Source organism: Giraffa tippelskirchi, chromosome 2 (genome assembly GCF_054371585.1).
Source record: "Giraffa tippelskirchi isolate mGirTip1 chromosome 2, T2T-mGirTip1v1.2.pri, whole genome shotgun sequence".
Classification (NCBI taxonomy): Eukaryota; Metazoa; Chordata; class Mammalia; order Artiodactyla; family Giraffidae; genus Giraffa; species Giraffa tippelskirchi.
The window spans coordinates 168,557,398-168,579,762 of NC_137276.1; the positions used below are offsets into that span (position 1 = coordinate 168,557,398).

Here is a 22,365-nt window from a genome sequence, read left to right on the forward strand (position 1 = left end):
TCAGGCTAAAAAGTATAGTTAAAAACATGAGAGAAGCCCTCGGTGAAAAATATGAATTGAGTAAGAAAAGAAATTGGCCAAAAATGGAATCCTAGGGAGTAACCTTGTAGTGGTGTATTGGGGGGAAAGCCTACAAAGAAAACAGAAAAAAAAAAAAAAGGTCAAAAATCTGTAAACAGAGGATGGAAGAGGACCAGGAGAACCTTTTTCCACAAAAGCTGAATAGTGGAGAATGTCAGTTATAAACGTTCATGGTTACTTTTTCTAACTGGACAGAAGTTTATTTATATTGTTGAATAAGAGTCTGTTTGCATTGCTCTCAGATAAGAATCATTGACATTATTTGCTTTCTACAAGGCAACATCTTTTTCTTTCTTCCAGTTATTTTTTCTTTTTTTAATTGGTAGAAAATTGCTTTACAGTGCAGTGTTGGTTTCTGTCATACAACAGCATGAATCAGTCGTAATTATATATATATATCCCCTCCCTCCTGAACCTTCCTCCTGTCCCCACAGCCCACTTCTCAAGGTCATCACACAGAGTGCCAGGCTGGGCTCCCTTTGTTATATAACAACTTCCCAGTAACTATCTGTTTTACACATGATAGTTGTAAATATGTCAATACTACTTTCTCAGTTCATCCCACCCTCAACTTGCACCACTGTGTCCACAAGTCCATTTGCTACTAAGTTCATCAGTATCATTTTTCTAGATTCCATATATATGCATTAATATATACTTGTTTTTCTCTCTCTGACTTTGTTCACTCTGACTAAGAGGCTCTCGGTTCATCCACTTCACTATAACTGACTCAGATTCATTCCTTTTTATGGCTGAGTAATATTCTATTGTTTATATATATCGTATTACATCTTCTTTTTTAATAATTAAATTTATTTAGTTTTAATTGAAGGATAATTGCTCTACAGTATTGTTTTGGTTTCTGCCAAACATCAACATGAATTAGCCATAGGTACACCTATATACCCTCTCTCTTGAACCTCCCTCCCACCTCACTCCCTATCCCACCCCTCTAGGTTGTTACAGAGCCCCAGTTTGAGTTCCCTGAGTCACACAGCAAATCCCATTGGCTATCTGTTTTACATATGGTAATGTGTATGTTTCCATGTTACTCTCTCCATACATCCCACCCTCTCCTTCCTCCCCACCCCACTGCCCTATGTCTATAAGTCTGTTTTACGTCCACGTCTCCATTGCTACCCTGCGAATAGGTTCAACCATACCATCTTTCTAGATTCTATATACATGTGTTAATATACGACGTTTGTTTTTCTCTTTCTGACCTAGTTCACTTTGTGTGATAGGCTCTAGGTTCATCCACCTCATTAGAACTGACTCAAATGTGTTCCTTTTTATGGCTGAGTAATATTCCATTATCGGAGAAGGCAATGGCACCCCACTCCAGTACTCTTGCCTGGAAAATCCCATGGACGGAGGAGCCTGGTGGGCTATAGTCCATGGGGTCGCTAAAAGTCGGACACGACTGAGCGACTTCACTTTCACTTTTCCCTTTCATGCACTGGAGAAGGAAATGGCAACCCACTCCAGTATTCTTGCCTGGAGAATCCTAGGGACGGCGGAGCCTGGTAGGCTGCCGTCTATAGGGTCGCACAGAGTCGGACACGACTGAAGCGACTTAGCAGCAATATTCCATTATATATATATATATACCACAGCTTCCTTACCCATTCTTCTGTCAGTGGACACCTAGGTTGCTTCCATGTCCTAGCTATTATAAATAGTGCGGCAGTGAACATTGGGGTACATGTGTCTTTTAGAATTGTGGCTTTCTCGGGGAATATCCCCAGGAGTGGGATTTCTAGGTCATACTGTAGGTTTATTCCTAGTTCTTTAAGGAATCTTCATACTGTTTTCCATAATGGTTGTGTCAGTTTACATTCCCACCAACAGTGCAGGAGGGTTCCCTTTTCTCCACATCCTCTCCAGCATTTATTGTTTGTAGATTTTTTGGTGAGAGCCATTCTGACTGATGGAGGTGATACCTCATTGTAATTTTGATTTGTATTTCTCTAATAATGAGCAATGTTGAGCATCTTTTTATGCAATATCTACTTTTACAGAATTGCAAAATATCCTAATCGGTAGTAAATGGATAATCAAAGGGACATATCCCTAGAAAATCATATACTCATTGGTGGGGTGAGTAAAAGGACTCCCAGTAATCCCTTTTGACTGTTTCTAAGTTTCAGATAATTTTTCATGACATCAGTAATGCAACATGAAGTTGTTGTGTAATGACGCAATACTTAAAGAAAATTTTCCTCGTATTTTAAGTACGTGATAATTGATTTTCTATAACATATTTGTCTTCATCCATTATTAAGCAATGAACCATGTACTTACTGTCCTGTAATTTTCCTTGTATTATTGCCTTGAAACTTTTGAACCATCTGTTTACTATTTTGCACATTAATCTTTCTCCAATAATTGATTGCAGGTTTCTTTGACTACCTTGTATTCCCTATTTTACTTAGCATGGTACCTTACATACAATAAGAATTCAATTAGTTGATTTAATGTGATGTATTCTTGGAACTAAGCTATCCACTTAAAATATTGGTTAATTTCCTGGATCAGGCCATAGGCATTAAGTTGCTATACCTTTTTTGTTTAATTTGTTGTGATACTGATGCATCATTTAGTAATTGAACATTTTTTATTCTTTTATTCTATTAGTGGTGATTTACTCAGAATAGAAAGGAAAATCCTGCATTCAATTTTAGATGAAGTTGTTTTCAAACTTTTATCAACTCCTAGTCCAGTCGTAAGAGGTGCTGCTACAAAGCTACTACTGTTGATGGCTGAATCCCATCAGGAAATTTTGATTTTACTGAGACTAAGTACCTGCTACAAAGGTAATACATACATTCTTTCTTTTCTTGAGATTTTTAAAAAGAACGTTTTTATTGATGGTATATGGAAAACAAAATACCTGTGTTGTGAAAAAGTAATTAAAGTGTTGAGATAAAAACTCTGTCACAACAGATAACAATTCAGGGAAAAACTACATAATCTAGCCATCTTCATATCTCAACAGATGGCATATGATACTTTATCAGTGAGGTTACAATGAATAATTTGCTCCCTTTCTCACAGAAGATTGTGTGTTGAATATGCCATGTAGTGTAGTAACATAATGACCGAAAAGGTCAGTAATCTTCCCTAACTTTATTGAGAAAATAGAGCTTTGCTTGAGAGCTTAACAGCCTTTTAATCTTTACATCATCATTTAATAATTACTCTTTCCCTCCTATACTGCCTTTCCTCAAAGACAAAGAAATCCACATCACCCCCAAAATCATATGTGAATAAAAATTCAGAAACTTGAGAAGGGTTCAGTGTATTACCGTTACCTTATGATAGCTTTTCTTTAATTGAGCATTTACTATATGTCAGATACTATTCTGCGTACCTTATGTGTATTAGAATATTTAATCTTCATAACAACCCTGTGAGATGTTTGCTATCCTCATTATATAGCAGTGGAAACAAAGGTGTGGAACATGTAGGTAGTTTATCCAAAATCACTTTTTTTTCCAACTGCTAAGCAAAGTTATATGTGAGCTTTTATTTCTTTGCTAGGCAGAGTCATGAATTTATTACAATAGATTTTCTTATTCAGTGTGGTTAAGAAATAGGGTTCTAGTTCATTAAGTATCTTACTTATTAATACAGGGTTATATTATATATTAATAATAATAATTTATATATTGGAGAAGGAAATGGCAACCCGCTCCAGTATTCTTGCCTGGAGAATCCCTTGGACAGAGGAGCCTAGCCAGGCTATAGCCCATGGGGTCACGAAGAATCAGAAACGACTGAGCAACTAACCCTATATTGTATATAAAATTTCAAGAATTAGAATACAATGTGATATATTTAATGGACTTCTCAGGTAACCCACCTGCCAATGCAGGAGACACAAGAGATGGAGGTTCAATCCTTGGTTGGGAACATCCCCTGGAGGAAGGCATGGCAATCCACTCCAGTATTGTTCCCTGGAAAATCCTATGGACAGAGGAGTCTAGTGGGCTACAATCCATAGGGTTGCAAAGAGTCAGTCAGACATGACTGAAGTGACTTAATACACATAGACATGAGTGACTTACCTTACTTGAGTCATTACTGTGAACTTTGTGGGAGAGAAGTGCCAGTAATAAAACTCTCTAGATGATACTGTGCTAGATACATATTATTTCTGTAATTTTATTTCTTCTATAGAAATGTGAATGTCCAACAGTTCATTATAAAGGAATTCTATCTTAATCTATCTCCCTTTCTTTTCTCAACAGAAGAACTTATTCAGTTTCCTCAAGATATTTTACAGTTATTAATACTGCTGAGAACTTGAGTCTTAAAGTAGAAGACATAGAAAGACCCATATAGTGCTATGCTGTGCTTAGATACTCAGTCATGTCCAACTCTTTGCAACCCCCTGGACTGTAGCCCACCAGGCTCCTCTGTCCATTGGTATGCTCCGGGAAAGAATACTGGAGTGAGTTGCCATTTCCTCCTCCAGGGGATCTTCCCAATCTGGGGATCCCAGGTCTCCTGCATTGCAGGCGGATTCTTTAGCATCTGAGCCCCCAAGGAAGCCCAATTGTACACTCCAAGCCCATGTTCTCTTGCTTATGTATATTGCACACATACATTGTAATAATCATTCCTCCATGCCTTAGAAATAGTACTTACTTTGTAACTTACATTACTACTCAGTTTTAATTTGGGATGGAAGTGCAGTATTTTAATGTTATAGCACTTCTCCTATAATAAATGCTCAGGAACCTATTAATTAACCCCATATCACATACATTGTTGATATTTTTATTTAATAATAACTTCCTTTAATTAATAGTAACTAATAGCCTGCTTCACTACTTCCACAGGATAGACATTTACTCAGTATATATTCAATATCTTTTTAAAAATTTTCTTGTGTAAGGTATTTATGTTGGAACAGGAAAAAAAAAACAACTACATAACTCTACCCTTTGACCTACCATAATGATTCCACTCTCCTCCCTGTTTTTTCTAATTGAAGAGATTGACTAGACGGATTTTGCATCAGATCTCACAAGTGAATACCTCAGAACTCTTAGGACAGTGGAAAATCTTAAAAGACCTTTATTCTAGAAGTTTTTGAGAAAAGGAAGAAGGAAAATCATGTGATTAATCTTGTTATTTTCATTTGTTTCTAAACTAAACATTTTAACCTCAAATTAATTCTGATTAGATAACAAAATCATATTTTATTATTAATAGCTATGCCTTTGTTATTCCATTTCAGGACTTAGAAGTCTACTAAATAAGCAAGAACCTGGGACAGAGTTTAGTCAAGAACTTAGACAGCTCATTGGTCTTTTAAACCCTAAGGCCTATCAGGAAGTAAAAGAACAGGTATTGAATTATAAAAATAATTTGCGTGATATTTACTAAAATTTCAGTAAACAATTTAGTTTGAAAATATTGGCTAGTAGTAGTCTCCTGAATCTTTTATTTGCTTTCTCTCCCCCTTCCTTTACTTTTTCTCCCCCAAAATCCAGAGCAGCTATAGTTTGATGAAAGAAATTGTTTTATGGTCTAAATTTTTACCCTAGAGCCTTTTTTTTTTAATCTATACAGAGTCCTTCATACCCTTGTATCTTTGAATAAGTGAAGCTAAGCATCAGAAGTGAAGCAAAGATGTTAAAGCATTAAATAAGCCAAATTGTGAAATCCTTGTAATGAGAATGGAAGTGATATTAATCAGGGAGAATTTGAAGCTGACCAGACCGCATCTTGAATACGTTTTATATATTGCCTAACTGAGCCTCCCTTGGGAGATGAGGTTTAATATTCTTAGGCTGTCCCTGTGCTGGGTTTATACAAATGTTGCCTTCTGCTCAATTTATTAAAGATAGAGATTAATACTTGATCAGGCTGATATTTTAAGAAGTAAACTTCTAAAAACAACTTGCCTAGGGATGTCTTTAAATTAATTCTGGCCTTTAATTTCAGAAACGACATAAAGCAGCTTGCTTGATTCAAGCTTATTGGAAGGGTTTCCAGACTAGAAAGAGATTGAAGAAGCTTCCATCTGCTGTGATTACTTTGCAGAGGAGTTTCAGGTAAAAAATTTGGGTGAGAGGATTGATGATCTGAGAGGGCTAGAAATATCTTATTAGAGTATAGCTGAGTGAAAACTTAGAATTTTTTTTTCTTTTTCAGTATTCTAGTGTATTCCTTTCATTCTTGCTTTTATTTGTGCTTCATACATTTCTGAGTGCCAGCACTTCGTTAACCTTAATATACTTTCTTTTTTTTTTTTTTTTTTCTTAATATACTTTCAAAAGCAGAGGACATAACATAAAACAGGAATCTAATGTAGCAAATACATAATCCTACTCACTTAAGACTTTTTTGTGAGCCACGTCTACAGAGGGAGCCAATAATGGTCAATATCTCATTAAATCCTTTAAACTAAAAGTTGCCATAATTGTTCAAATGTAATTATGGTAAAAATGTGTATGAATATAAAAAGGCTTAAGTATGTTAACCTGATTTTCCTCAGTAAATATGTCATGGATAGATTTGGCCATTGACATATGACATAGTTTGTCATTTATCTCTATTTCAAGTAGACTAAAAATGAAATAATGAAGACGTGGCCCAGTTTTTTACATGACTACATCTAGATTCTTAGAGGCGGTAAAAAGAACATACACACAGATGCCACACACATATGAGTTAGCTCCTAGGTCATTGTTGATAAATTAGAGCCATCTCAGAAATGATTTCATGTAACCTAACTTAAAGCTAAATTTTAGTTCACGGAGGTATAACTTGCATATTCCAGAAGTCAATGTTTTTTTAAGAAAACTGAAACTATTTTAATAACTGCAGCTGTGTTTCTCGGTTACAAACATGTTTTAAAATAGTGAACTAAAATAGGCTGCATGAAAAGTCACCTGTGAGATGGCCCTGCTTTATCATTAACGACGTTAGGAACTAAGTCATTTGTATCTGTGTGTTTTCTTTCAGTTGCCTCTAAGAACCTGTGTGGATTAGTGGTAGGTATTGAAGCCACTCTGGCTGTGTCCCTTAATGGACATTCTTTTCATTGGTAAAAGTTTCCTTCAGAGAAGACTTAAAAAGTTACTAATATCATTGGGCATGAGTTTCGTTGGTAGCAAAAAAGCATTAATTTTTTAAATATGTTTCAAGTGCCTAATATATTCCAGAGCCTATGCTGGGTATTGGGAGAGTTAAACAGACTTGAGTTTGTATCCCTCCTCAGCAACTTATGGGCTGAATGATCTTGGACAAGTTTCCCTACCTCCCTTAGCCTCAAATTTTCCATCTATAAGGTGGGATAATTGTCTGTGTAACTCACAAGATTAAAATAATAGAAATTTTTTTAGCATGTTACTGGGCACTGAGAATGTGGTAGGGAGGAAAATGCACATTTTTTGCCGTTGAAGATTTACATATCTAATTAGGCAGACAGATCTATTAAATAAATAGTATGCATGAGAGGCAAGTATAATCCATTCAGGCATTGCTCAAGTTTTATTGTCTATCTTACCTGCTGTTTCTTTAAAAATGTTAATTATTTCTTTGGTGAAATAAATTTGGGAAATGATGGATATTTTGGGAGTCACAATATATTGTTTATAAGAGTCTGAGATGTTCTTGGTATAGCTTTACCTTTGTAGTGAACTCAGGTTGAATAGTTACCACTCATGGATTCTACCTGCTATCATTTTCAGTTGTACATCCTTTATAGTTAAAGGTGCCCCTGTGCCATGGATTCAGACCTTTAATGTTTAGTCTTACAGTAGTTGCCAAATTTGCCAGTCTATTTTCCTTTGCAATATTAAAAAATCTCTATTTAAAAGTATCCTAGGATTACAGATTTTGTCCACTTAGAAGTGTATCTATGGAATCTAATTAATAGTCCACTGTTTAAAATAGAAATTCCATTTCTTTATGTAGCAACACCAGAGTGGTTATAAATATATCCCTTAAAAGGCGTTTTCCATGAGGCTAAAATTGCTTAAATCTCACATTATAATGAGTTTTTAATTTTTAATCTCCAGTTTGCTCCAGGTTTGAGCACCTTTCCTCTTCTATTAGTTGTAACAGTTTATGCAAATTTCTTTTACTTCCTTTGTAGCTGGGCTTTCTGCAAAGGTTATTTCTGTCTCTTTGCGGTCAGGTCATTATCTCAGAGTAATTTCCTTCTCCCATGTTTTTTTTGGGGAGGGACCGCCCACAACTCATAATCATGGACCTAGATTTATCAGAGCTTCCGATTAAACAAGAGATATTCTGTTCTAGTCACATTCTTTTTAAAGCACTTTCTTGGGGCTTTCTTTTTTATTTACTCATTTTTCATGGTCAGAAACTTCATTTTCTGTTAAAACTTTGTTTTCTGCCCTTTTTCTCAGCAAGGTTTTCTGAAGCAGCTAACAGCCATCTCAGTTACCCTCAGGAAAGCTCACAATTTGCCTACCTCTAACATAGTGCTGGTATTTAAGTTATCTTATCTGTTTGACTTGTAGGGGAAGAAAACAGTTTTTCCCTCTATCTATTTTAGGTTCATTGGTTGGGGTCATGAAGATTATACTGACAATAACAAAAACAGATTAACAAAAGAAAAACAATTTCTTAACATGTGAAGCACACATCACATGGAAGAAACCTGACATGATACATAACTTAAGGTGTGGTTAGAATTTGGGTTTATATAGTTCTTGCTTTCTGAAATGGCCCACACTCTGTCAGTGGAATGTGTTTCTCTCAGGGTTGTTCTAGCCTTTTGAGACAGACTGCATTCTGTCTATGTAATGTATATCTCTCTAAATAAATCCACTTCTTACCTAAAAAAAGAAAATAACTTAGGCTTTTATATATATATATATATATATATATGAATAGTAATTTATAGAGAAGTGACAGGTGAAAAGAGAAGGTTTTTAGGCTTCTAAGGACAATGAACTGTGGGAAGGTAAGTATATTGGGGGACGTAAATATGTTGGGGAAGTAATGAAAGATATGTGTTATTTGTGCAAGTCTGTCTTAGCATAACTTTCCATCTTCATGGCCAAACCTTGGGAGGAAAAGTTTGTGACAGTCCTCATTTCTCAGATGTTTCTGCTTCTAGTCAGTTAAGAGACACTCTGGGAAGACTTCTTTCTATGCTTCATCATTCTCATTTGCCTCCAGCTCAAAACAGTCTTTGTGTCAAACTGGCATATTCCACTGCCTTTCAACTTCCCCTTGAAACTGTCTCAAAGGCATAACTGTATCTCTTCTTTGTTTGCCTTAGGGACAGTGATTGTAGGCAGCAATCACTCAGATAAATGTTGGTCGAGTTAAATGAACAAAACCCATTAAGTACTTCTTTGAAATTTTTATTTTTTCATAGTTTATAGAATTCCATCTAGTGAATGAACCAGAATTTATTTATATAACTCACTGTTGTAGGACATGGGCTTCCCTCGTGGCTCAATGGTAAAGAATCCACCTGCCAGAGCAGGAGATGCAGGTTCAATCCCTGGGTCAGGAAGATCCCCTGGAGTAGGAAATGGCAACCCACTCTGGTGTTCTTGTTTGGGAAATCTCATGGACAGAGGAGCCTGGTGGGCTATGACTTAACAACTAAACAGCAACAACATTGTAGGACATATGGTTTGTTTTCAACTTGTTACTATTGTAATGCTGTGGAGAAAATCCTTGAACATAAATATTGACATATGTATCAGATTTTTCCATAAGAAGTATTAGAAATTGAATTAATTGGTTATGATTTTTAAGGTGTTTGATACATATTTTAAATATTTCTCCAGAAAAAAATTTGATGCATATATCCAAATATTTCTTCAGAAATGTTGTACGGCAGCACATGAAAACTTATTTCATTATATTCTAACTACACTAGGGATTATCTTTAAAAACTTTTTTGCTCTCTGTATTTATATGATTACTAGTGAGGTTAAGCCTTTTTTCATATACTTCTTGAGTAGATATATGATCGTGAAAATTATGTGTACTTAATGTTTCCATCATAGATCTAAACGAACAAAGATGTTAATGAAGCTAAGTAGACAGAAGGAAGAAGAGGACCACAGATTACAGCTGCAAATTCAAAGGCAGAGAGCCGTGAGACTTTCCCGAGAAATACGGCTGAGTATGCTTGAAATAGTTCATCCAGGTCTGTGGCATTATCAGTTTATAAGCGTAAGACTGATAGGGTAGCTTTTGATAAACCAAATTTCCTGGCTACCTAATGAGTTAATTTTTAAATGTGGACCTTTACCCCTGTTTCAACTTTTTCAGGTAAATCTTACTAAATCTCTTTAGTCAAAAAAAATTCTTATTTTTTTCTGATTAGACTTACTAGTTGATGATGACCAATCTCTCCACTAATTTTTCTTAATTTTCAGATATATCCGTGAAACATAAAATTTTATGCTTAAAGATAGATGTCTTTGACATAAAGAAAGAACCCCTTGAACTTAAGTAAGGTGTTAGAATATTGCTACATTGCTACATTCTGCCCTCAGAACTTTACTCTGGTGACAAACCTGGTGACACCTTCTTGCCATCTTTGACACACAAAGCTGAAATTAATATTAAAGTGTAGCCTGGGAAATCTGAGACATTTCAAGATTCCTTTTTTATTCTTCTTCCCCTTCCTACTACTTATTCCCAGTATCCATCAATAGCCTCTTACTTTTCTTTCTTTCCCTTAAATATAGATCCTTCCCAGAGTTCCTTCCTTACTCCATTCTCATATTGCTCTTCCTGGGGTATCCCACCCATAACTGTAGCTTCAATTACCAAATGAGTGCTTAGCACTCTTAAGTCTTGTCTGCATCCTCACCCTTTTCCCTAAGATCTAGACCAGCCTTACCCGACAGAACTTTCTACAAAATGAAATGTTCTTTGTCTGCACTGTTCAGTACAGTGCCAATGGTTAGAGCTAGCTGTTGACTTGAAATGTGACTAGTGCACTTGAGGGCCTGAAATTTTATTTTATTGTCTTTAAGTAGCCATTTGTGACTAGTGCTTACTACATTGGACAGCACAGCTCTGTAGCCAGGTGCTTATTGATTAGCTTTACTTAGATAGCCACAAGCATCCCCACAGCTAGTCATTATCTCTCCCCATAGATTTCCACTTCCTGTATTCCTAATCTCTCAGGTAATTGCACCAGCAGTCTATTCAATGTCCCATCTATGAGACATCTTGAAATTTATTCCCCTCCCTCCACATCTAGTTCACCACTAAATCCAATTGGCACTATCTCTCAAATATATCCCTTTTAATTTTTACCTTCTACTGCCTTATTCTATCACTTATCTACTGTGAACCCTAGGATATATGCTGACCAATCGCTAGAAACTAAAAAGAAAATTATCTGTAGAACCAAGTGAGTGACTAAAGACAAATTTATAACCATACAGAGTAGGTAACGTATATGCACAGTGTGCCCTTTCCTTTTGGTGGTACTGAATGACTTTCTAACTATTTATTTACGATTCATTTTTTCTAAATATTCTTGCTATTGGATTTTTAGTCCTTTCTCATTCCTAGGACTCAAAATAATCATGTGAGTCTTTTTTCTAAAGAAGATGCATAATCTGAGAAGGCTATTGGAGCTCTTTGTTTCTAAAATCTTATAACCATTGTAAAATAATAGAATTGGGAAAATCATATTGAAAATAATTAAAGGACTACAAGATTGTTACTTTGATTGTCCTGATTCTAGAATTTGAGAAAGCATAGAAGTGAGTATGTTGTAATAGTGTCTGTCATCTTTTTAGGTCAGGTGGAAAAACATAATCGGGAAATAGAAGAGAAATCAGCATTGATTATCCAGAAACATTGGAAAGGGTACAGGGAAAGGAAAAATTTTCGCCAACAGAGGCCATCTCTTACGGAATATAAAGCGGCTGTCATACTTCAGAGAGCAGTAAGTCTGATGTAGTAAAAAGAGTACTGGATTAGTAGGCAGAGACATGGATTCAAACTTGACTTTTGCTGTTTACCTGCTGTAAAGTCTTGGTTAAGTCATTTAGCTTTTTCTAAGCCTTAGTTTCTTCCTCTGTCAGAACCTCCTTAAGGCCAAAATGATTTAGACATTCAGTCCTTATTACTTTGATAGAACCTTGTGCATCATTTACTAAAATGCTGCTGCTGCTGCTGCTGCTGCTAAGTCGCTTCAGTCGTGTCTGACTCTGTGCGACCCCATAGACAACAGCCCACCAGGCTCCCCCATCCCTGGGATTCTCCAGGCAAGAACACTGCAGTGGGTTGCCATTTCCTTCTCCAATGTGTGAAAGTGAAAAGTGAAAGTGAAGTCGCTCAATCGTGTCCGACTCTTAGCGACCCCATGGACTGCAGCTCACCAAGCTCTATTCTCTAGATACAAACATGCAGTACTAAATACTTTAGTATTTAGTATTTACATACTAAAATGCAGTGTTGTTATTTGTTAATTTTTTTTTTGTTTTTACTTGAACTATGAGCATCTCAAGGATAAGTCACTAAGTCTTATTTATTCTCTTTTTCACTCAGTTATGTGGATCAGATGACCTAATTTATGGGAAAGTATTTTGTCAATTGTAAAGTCCTATTTAAGTGCAGCATATCATATTGGATGTTTTAAATGCATAGATAATATATTAGGTATAATTAGATCATTATAATTCTTGAATTATAGAATGGTGTTCTTTAGTAATTTTCCTGGGGTTTATCTGGAGCATAGTAATATTTTATAGCACAAGACTGTCCATTTCACTTAATATCTAGTTTTCCTAATATATGGTTATTGACTTACACATGGTTAACATTCATATTAGGATTTCAGTCACATAGCATTTAGTTTTATAATCCCTTATTGTAAAATTTTAGGTCAGTTTCAGTTGTTCACAGTAATAGATTTTGAACAGTCTCTTTGTTGATTTCTCTGATTAAGCTTTTACAAAGATTTTTTTCAAACCATTCAAAAAACAGAGCAGCGCTCTACTCTGGGAGAGAGGGTCTGCTGCCTCCATCTTTCTCATTCAGGCCAAGTCTGCAACAGATGATCCTGTTCTATCACTGAATCACATCCATGCATGCTGTTTACCTTCTGCTAAGCAAGGCCATCTAAGGATTAACCCATGGATACCAGTGTTAACCCTGGAGGAGGGCATGGCAACGCACTCCAGTTTTCTTGCTTGGAGAATCCCCATGGACAGAGGAACCTGGCAGGCTACAGTCCATGGAATTGCAAAGAGTTGGACATGACTGAGCGACTAAGCATATAGCACAGCACTAGTGTTAGAGACTGATGGTGAAAGGAGGAACCTGTGGGTCCTTTCTAATACCTTCACCTCATGACTACCTCCTTCTTTTTTTTTTCTCCTGTGCTGCTTGTCATATGGGATCTTAGTTCCCTGATCAGGTATCAAACCCATGCCCACTGCAGTGGTGGAGTAGCAGTGCAGAGTCTTAACCACTGGATTACCAGGGAAGTCCCAGATTTTTTATTTTTATTACATGTTGAAATGCTAATATTTTACATATATTGAGTTATGCTTATGTAACTCAGTACATGCAAAATACTAATTTCACCTCTTTTTACCTTTTACCTTGTGTAAACCGGCTAATTTCAAATTACACATCCTTACTCATGTAGACAACTTAGGGTTTTCTGTAGTAGTATAGTATTGGAATTAAATTTGAAGAATTAGCTGCCTTTATCCTCTTAATACTGTTCATGGGGTTCTCAAGACAAGAATACTGAAGTGTTTTGCCATTCCCTTCTCCAGTGGACCACATTCTATCAACCTCTCCACCATGACCCGTCTGTCTTGGGTGGCCCCACGTGGCATGGCTTAGTTTCATTCAGTTAGACAAGGCTGTGGTCCGTGTGATCAGATTGGCTAGTTGTCTGTGATTGTGGTTTCAGTCTGTCTGCCCTCTGATGCCCTCTCTCAGTGCCTACCATCTTACTTGGGTTTCTCTTACCTTGGATGTGGGGTATTTCTTCACGGCTGCTCCAGCAAAGTGCAGCCACTGCTCCTTACCTTGGACGTGGGGTAGCTCCTCTCGGCCGTCGCCCCTGACCTTGGATGTGGGGTAGCTCCTCTTGGCTGCGCTTCTGTGCCACCGGGGCAGCCTCCACACTTCCGCACCTTGAGGACCCCATGAACAGTATGAAAAGGCAAAAAGATAGGACACTGAAAGATGAACTCCCCAGGTCGGTAGGTGCCCAATATGCTACTGGAGATCAGTGGAGAAATAACTCCAGAAAGAATGAAGGGATGGAGCCAAAGCAAAAACAACACCCAGTTGTGGGAGGGACTGGTGATAAAAGCAAGGTTTGATGCTGTAAAGAGCAATATTGCATAGGAACCTGGAATGTTAGGTCCATGAATAAAGGCAAATTGGAAGTGGTCCAACAGGAGATGATAAAGACTGACTAGGAATCAGCGAACTAAGATGGACGGGAATGGGTGAATTTAACTCAGGTAACCATTATATCTACTACTGTGGGTAAGAATCCCTTAGAAGAAGTGGAGTAGCCATCATGGTCAACAAAAGAGTCTGAAATGCAGTACTTGGATGCAATCTCAAAAACAACAGAATGATCTCTGTTCGTTTCCAAGGCAAATTATTGGATATTACGGTAATCCAAGTCTATGCCCCAACCAGTAACGCTGAAGAAGCTGAAGTTGAACAGTTCTATGAAGACCTACAAGACCTTCTAGAACTAATACCCAAAAAAGATGTCCTTTTCATTATACGGGACTGGAATGCAAAAGTAGGAAGTCAAGAAACACCTGGAGCAACAGGCAAATTTGGCCTTGGAGTACAGAATGAAGCAGGGCAAAGGCTAATAGAGTTTTGCCAAGAGAACACACTGGTCATAGCAAACACCCTCTTCCAACAACACAAAAGAAAACTCTACACATGGACATCACCAGTAGTTGGACAACGAAATCAGATTGATTATATTCTTTGCAGCCAAAGATGGAGAAGCTCTATACAGTCAGCAAAAACAAGACCGGGAGCTGACTGTAGCTTAGATTATGAACTCCTTATTGCCAAATTCAGACTGAAATTGAAGAAAGTGGACAAAACCACTAGACCATTCAGGAATGACCTAAAAATGCCTTATGACTATACAGTGGAAGTGAGAAATAGATTTAAGGGACTAGATCTGACAGACATAGAGTGCCTGATGAACTATGGATGGAGGTTCGTGACATTGTACAGGAGACAGGGATCAAGACCATCCCCAAGAAAAAGAAATGCAAAAAGAAAAATGGCTGTCTGAGGAAGCCTTACAATAGCTGTGAAAAGACGGGAAGCGAAAAGCAAAGGAGAAAAGGAAAGATATACCCATTTGAATGCAGAGTTCCAAAGAATAGCAAGGAGAGATAAGAAAGCCTTCCTCAGTGATTAATGCAAAGAAATAGAGGAAAACAATAGAATGGGAAAGACTAGAGATCTCTTCAAGAAAATTAGAGATATGAAGGGAACATTTCATGCAAAGATGGACTCAATAAAGAACAGAAATGGTATGGACCTAACAGAAGCAGAAGATATTAAGAAGAGGTGGCAAGAATACACAGAAGAACTGTACAAAAAAGATCTTCACGACCCAGATAATCGTGATGGTGTGATCACTCACCTAGAGCCAGACATCCTGGAATGTGAAGTCAAATGGGCCTTAGAAAGCATCACTACGAACAAAGCTAGTGGAGGTGATGGGATTGCAGTTGAGCTCTATCAAATCTTCAAAGATGATGCTGTGAAAGTGCTGCAGTCAATATGCCAGCAAAACTGGAAAATTCAGCAGTGGCCACAGGACTGGAAAAGGTCAGTTTTCATTCCAATCCCAAAGAAAGGCAATGCCAAAGAACGCTCAAACTACCGCACAATTGCACTCATCTCACATGCTACTAAAGTAATGCTTAAAATTCTCCAAGCTAGGCTTCAGCAATGCGTGGACTGAGAACTTCCAGATGTTCAGGCTGGTTTTAGAAAAGGCAGAGGAACCAGAGATCAAATTGCCAACATCCGTTGGATCATAGAAAAAGCAAGAGTTCCAGAAAAACATCTATTTCTGCTTGATTGACTATGCCAAAGCCTTTGACTGTGTGGATCACAATAAACTGTGGAAAATTCTGAAAGAGATGGGAATACCAGACCACCTGACCTGCCTCTTGAGAAACCTGTATGCAGGTCAGGAAGCAACAGTTAGAACTGGACATGGAACAACAGACTGGTTCCAAATAGGAAAAGGAGTACGTCAAGGCTGTATATTGTCACCCTGCTTATTTAACTTATATGCAGGGTACATCGTGAGAAACACTGGGCTGGAAGAAGCACAAGCTGGAATCAAGATTGGTGGTAGAAATATCAATAACCTCAGATATGCAGACGACACCACCCTTATGGCAGAAAGCGAAGAACTAAAGAGCCTCTTGATGAAAGTGAAAGAGGAGAATGAAAAGGTTGGCTTAAAGCTCAACATTCAGAAAACTAAGATCATGGCATCTGGTCCCATCACTTTGTGGCAAATAGATGGGAAAACAGTGGCTGACTTTATTTTTCTGGGCTCCAAAATCACTGCAGATGGTGATTGCAGCCATGAAATTAAAAGACGCTTACTCCTTGGAAGGAAAGTTATGACCAACCTAGATAGCATATTTAAAAGCAGAGACATTACTTTGTCAACAAAGGTCCGTCTAGTCAAGGCTATAGTTTTTCCAGTAGTCCTGTATGGATGTGAGAGTTGGACTATAAAGAAAGCTGAGCGCAGAAGAATTGATGCTTTTGACCTGTGGTGTTGGAGAAGACTCTTGAGAGTCCCTTGGACTGCAAGGAGATCCAACTAGTCCATCCTAAAGGAAATCAGTCCTGAATATTCATTGGAAGGACTTATTCTGAAGCTGAAACTCCAATACTTTGGCCATCTGATGCGAAGAGCTGACTCATTTGAAAAGACCCTGATGCTGGGAAAGATTGAGGGCAGGAGGAGAAGGGGATGACAGAGGATGAGATGGTTGGATTGCATCACCGACTCAATGGACATGGGTTTGGGTGGACTCCGGTAGTTGGTGATGGACAGGGAGGCCTGGCGTGCTACAGTTCATGGGGTCGCAAAGAGTCAGACATGGCTGAGAGACTGAACTGAACTGAACCCTCTTAATGCTCCAGGATTTTCTTTTCTTGCATTTATATCTCTTAAGAAGCTCAGAGAGGGCCCCCAAGAGCATGGGAGTACTGGGCACCAGTGGGGCTAAGCAGGGTCAGTGCTGGTGATCAGATAGCGGAACCCTGCCCTCCTTGGCTGGCTTTAGGCTCCCAGGGGAGTCTCTGAGAGAGATGGCCAGAGATGCTTACTGGTCCTCTGCAATTTGGTGCAAATGGCAGACAACTTTTCTTTTGCAGGGCATTGTGATCTGCTAAGCCTCCAAACACTCTCTTTTTATCCTTCAACATGGTGTCCTCCAAAGTTACCCTGTTAGTGCTCAGCCAGGAGCAGTTAGAATGGGTTGAAGGATGGCTCCGCAGAAGTATTGGCAGACCTGAGTTTTAAAATCTGGCTCCATTTTTACTGTTTGATGAATTTAAAGGTAGTAGACCAAGTGGATTTCCTGATCACCTGCACTGAGGTTTTGAAACAATATCTTACTTCGTGGAAGGGGGGTGTAGCATAGCCCAGGAAGACTGTCATGGACATGTTGGTCAGTTGAACTCAGGAGGCTTGTAGCGGATGATCTCAGGCTGGAGCATTATGCATGAGGAGACGCCTTGCTCAGAGGAGCCAGTCCATGACCTTCAACTGTGGGTTAATTTGAGGAGCTCACAGAAGATAGTGGAGCCTTGGTATCAGGAACTGAAAAGCAGTGAAATCCCTAAACCCAGTAAGGATAATGTGACCATTGCTGTCATTTCTGGAGAAGTCCTGGGAGTCAAGTCCAAGATTTACATCTACACACCAACCTTATATTTGGACTTCAAATTGGACAAAGGAGCAAAGCATTCCCAGCCTATTCCTAAAGGGTGGACAAGCTCCCTTTGTACCATATCTGGAAATGTGTATACTGTACCTGATAATGTGCAACAAAAAACAGAACCTCATCACACAGCTATGTTAGGGGAAGGTGACAGTGTCCAGGTGAAGAATAAAGATCCTGAGAGAAGCCACTCCATCCTAATTCTTGAGGAGCCATTAAGAGAACCAGTTGTTCAGCATGGAAAAGTGTACTTACCCTTAGAGAATCCAAAATGTGATACTTTCTTGACTTGAAATTTTTGTAATCTTCTGTTTATTGTCAGTGAGGTGCTACTAATTTTCAAACATAACTGAGACCCTTATGAAAGGACACAGCCTCATATACTGCAGAGATACCAAAACTGTGACGAAATTTTTTTTATCAAGTCAGTTCAGTTTTTGACATTAGCCAATGCTATTTAACTGACAACTACAGTAAATCTTTAAAGTTCTTATCACAAGAAAAAGAATTATGTAACTGTGTGTGGTGACAGATGTTAACTATACCTACTGTGACAGCCATTTCCAAATACATACAAATAACAACATTATGTTGGACACCTAAAATTAATATCGTATGTCAATAATATCGTACCTCAATTTTAAAAAATAAAGAAGATAAAAAGAACTAAAACTTCAAAAATGGTTGTGAAAGAACCAAACCTAAGAATATTTTTAATGAAGAGATTGTCATTCCTGATGACAGCTTACAATGGGTGAGTGAGATATAATTGGCATTTGTTTATCTGAAATTTGGTCTTCATAATCATTCACAATCCTAGTTTACAAACTTGTTTTATACTCCTTGGGAATCAGATGCTAGGAAAATAACTGTTTGTTGTTCACATATGCCTGAGTTTGTTTCAAATTAAGAACTACAGAATGCATACCATTTTAGTGGTAGAAGAAAATATTCTTATCACCCAGATCTTTCTGAATGTCTCCTTCTACTTTAGGTTCATTTTTGATGAACACAAATGAAAAGATTTCTCAGGCCATTCTTGATTTCAGAAATGTGGAAAATGACTTTGAAAGAGCCAAAACCTGAAAATCAAATATTGGAAACGAGTGACAAGCACAAGGGCAGATCTGACTGCCTTCTAGAATTTTCTATTTGTGGGATCTGCCTATTCCTATTCAGTGCATCCAATTTCCAAAGCTGACTTTACCAGTGCTTCTAAAGAATTCCACACTAAAGTGATAAACATGGTTTTTACAGCAGTGAATGTGAGATATTTCCTGGCACCAGCAAATAAACCTAATTGTTGGTTCTTTTACAAAAAAGAAAAAGAAGCTCAGAAAGAAGGTGATGTTTGCTTGCATCTCCTCTCTAGAGCCAGAGTGATAGCTACCTGATTATAGCAGAAAAGTACCATGTATACATATCCATTGAAGACCAACCACAAAAGCACTTACTGAAACAAACCATTGGCAGTTGAAAAAAATAAACATTTGGAGATAGATATAATCTCAGAGAGCCCTAAAAAAACAAAGAATGAAGAAGAGACAGAGAAAGAGATGTCAAGGTGAACTTTGATCAAAGGGCAAAAATTCCCCTGTTCTGGAAACTTTACTTTTGAGTTCCCAGCATAGCATCATAAACCTGACTTGGTACTAAAAGCAGGAGGCAGAGGAAGGATAGGAAATATAAGGAAGAAAAATCAAGAAAAGGGAAGAACAGAAGAAAAGGAGAAAAATCTCTCAATAGGAGAATGCAAGCGCAGTTGAAGGCTTGAATACTATAGTAAAAACAGATATTTAAAAAAAATACATTTGAATCGGTTCTACTGAGATGGATGAAACTGGAGCCCATTATACAGAGTGAAGTAAGCCAGAAAGAAAAACAACAATACAGTATACTAATGCATATATATGGAATTTGAAAGATGGTAACGATAACCCTATATGCGAGACAGAATAAGAGACACAGATGCATGGAACAATTTTATGGACTCTGAGGGAGATGGTGAGGGTGGGACGTTCTGGGAGAATAGCATTGAAACATGTACATTATCATATGTGAAACAGAACACCATTCCATGTTCGATGCATGAGACAAGGGCTCAGGGCCGGGGCAATGGGATGATCCAGAAGGATGGGATCGGGAGGGAGGTGGGTGGGGGGTCCAGGAGGGGGAACACATGTAAACCCATGGCTGATTCATGTCAATGTATGGCAAAAACTATTGCAATGTTGTGAAGTGATTGGCCCCCAACTAAAATAAATAAATTTATAAAAAAAAAACAAAAACAAAAACAAAAACAGATATTAAGGAAAGTTTATATACTGATATGAAAACCTCCAGCCCCTTTTTACTTCCCAGCTCTCAGTGCTGTCACCCAGGCTTAAATCCTGTTGAAAGCATTTTCTTGAGGAAATCTGAACAGTCCAAGAGAATAGTTAAACTCACATTGAGGTGCTCCAGTGAAGCAGCCCAGTTCAGTAGCCCTAAAAAGAAGTACATAGTAGATTAACCCTACCCTCCTGCTCAGAATTTCTAAACAGCTGAAAGTAATCACTGGACATCTGAGGAAAGCTAACGCTGAACCAACAGAATAAAACTGTTTGGTGGAAACAGCTATAGCAGGGATAAGAAAACATTTTAAATGTATTATTTTCTCAGAGAACTAAAAATAATACATGAGACAAAATCAAGATGCTGTATAACAGGGAACAAATATAATAAAATTTGCCAGAAAAAATAATACAAGATATAATAAAAGGGATAGGAAAAAAGGTTTGGGAAATCTAGAGAGCAGGGCAAAAAGAAAAGAGAACCAGTCTAAGAGGTCAAATATCCAAACAAGTGAAACAGAGAAGAAGAAAAACTGGAGGAGAGAAAATAAAATAGTTTGATTTCCCAGAACCAAATACCATGTGGTTTAGTTCAAAAGGACTGACCAACTGTCCAATACAAAGACAGAAATACACTCACAATACATACACACTGGGAACAAAAGTACTCTTCAACAACATAATTGGAAGCTAAAAGGTGGTATTGGAGTTAGGCTGACACATGTTTGAGGGAAAATGACTTCCAATTAGAATTTTGCATCCAACCAGACCATCAGTTAAAAATAAAGATAGACTATAAAGATCTATTTATGCATCACAAGTCTCTGAAACAAAGGGATAACTCAAGAAAGGAATTCAGAAAACACAAAGGAAAAATGAGAAGAGTCACCAAGATGATGGTGAATGGGGACATCAGGATGACAGCTATGCACCAAGCATAGAGAATGATTGATCCAGATTGGAGCAGGTCAAAAAGCTCCAGAATATATATCCAAGAAAATTAATTTGGTAGATTGCCTGATATGTTTTACTGTATGGACAATTAGGGCAGAAGTTGTTATATATAATCAGTGATAAATACATAGAAAAACAATCAAGGAAAATAATATAATTATTAATTCCTTGCTTATTTTTCCAATGTATTAAAATATGCAAGGAAGAAAAAAGTAATTATCACACACTATATGGTCATAAAATGAATAGCCTTTATGTAGGCATAATGTAAACACTGAACATTAACATAACTAAAATTATGATTTAATAATATTGAATATTTAGAGATATAGAAAGTATGTGCAAAAGAGCTAAGTCCTTACCTTTCATATAAGAAAGTCAATAGATAATACCTATTACTGAAAAAAAATCACAAAAATGTAGATGGAAATAAACATCAGAAGAAAAACCTGAAAGAACTAAAGTTTATGTCTTTGAGAGGAGAGGACAGGATAAGTGGGCAGACAGCTGTAAATTTTTAACAATCCTTCTAAAACTGATACTTTAAACAATAGAGTTACATCAACAAATTTTAGGAAAGCATCAAATTGTAAAATATATTAGGTTGCAGGTCATGCAGTTTTCTTGCAACTCTTCAGCTCTACAGTTGTAGCACAAAAGAAATTGTGGACAGTATGGAAACAAATGAGCATGATTGTGTTTCAATAAATATTTGTAGACACTGAATTTTGAATTTCCCTTAATTTTCACATGTCATAAAATAATTCTTTTCCTTTTGAACTTTATAATCATATAAAATGTAAAAGGGCTTCCCTGGTGACTCAGACAGTAAAGAATCTGCCTGCAGTGCAGGCTACCTTGGTTCAATCCCTGGGTCAGAAAGATCTCCTGGAGAAGGGAATAGGTACCCATTCCAGTATTCTTGCCTGGAGAATTACATGGACAGAGGAGCCTGGCAGGCTACAGTCTATGGGATCACAAAGAATCGGACACGACTGAGCAACTAACACTTGCACTTCACTTTCAAAATG

The 22,365-nt window shown here is 37.5% G+C and overlaps 1 protein-coding gene and 1 pseudogene across 12 annotated transcripts in view; both read left to right on the top strand.

Annotated features, from left to right (window-relative positions):
- The window catches only part of IQCB1 (IQ motif containing B1), a 45,983-nt gene that overhangs the window by 19,608 nt on the left and 4,010 nt on the right, over nucleotides 1–22,365 (top strand). For all 12 annotated transcript variants that reach the window (XM_081571823.1, XM_081571828.1, XM_081571820.1 and 9 more), the window contains 5 exons: nucleotides 2,719–2,897; nucleotides 5,330–5,439; nucleotides 6,040–6,149; nucleotides 10,095–10,237; nucleotides 11,853–12,001. In XM_081571823.1, the coding sequence (XP_081427949.1) occupies nucleotides 2,719–2,897; nucleotides 5,330–5,439; nucleotides 6,040–6,149; nucleotides 10,095–10,237; nucleotides 11,853–12,001 (691 nt within the window). The remainder of the gene's footprint in view (nucleotides 1–2,718; nucleotides 2,898–5,329; nucleotides 5,440–6,039; nucleotides 6,150–10,094; nucleotides 10,238–11,852; nucleotides 12,002–22,365) is intronic.
- Nucleotides 17,528–19,157, top strand: LOC145538917 (pirin-like; annotated as a pseudogene).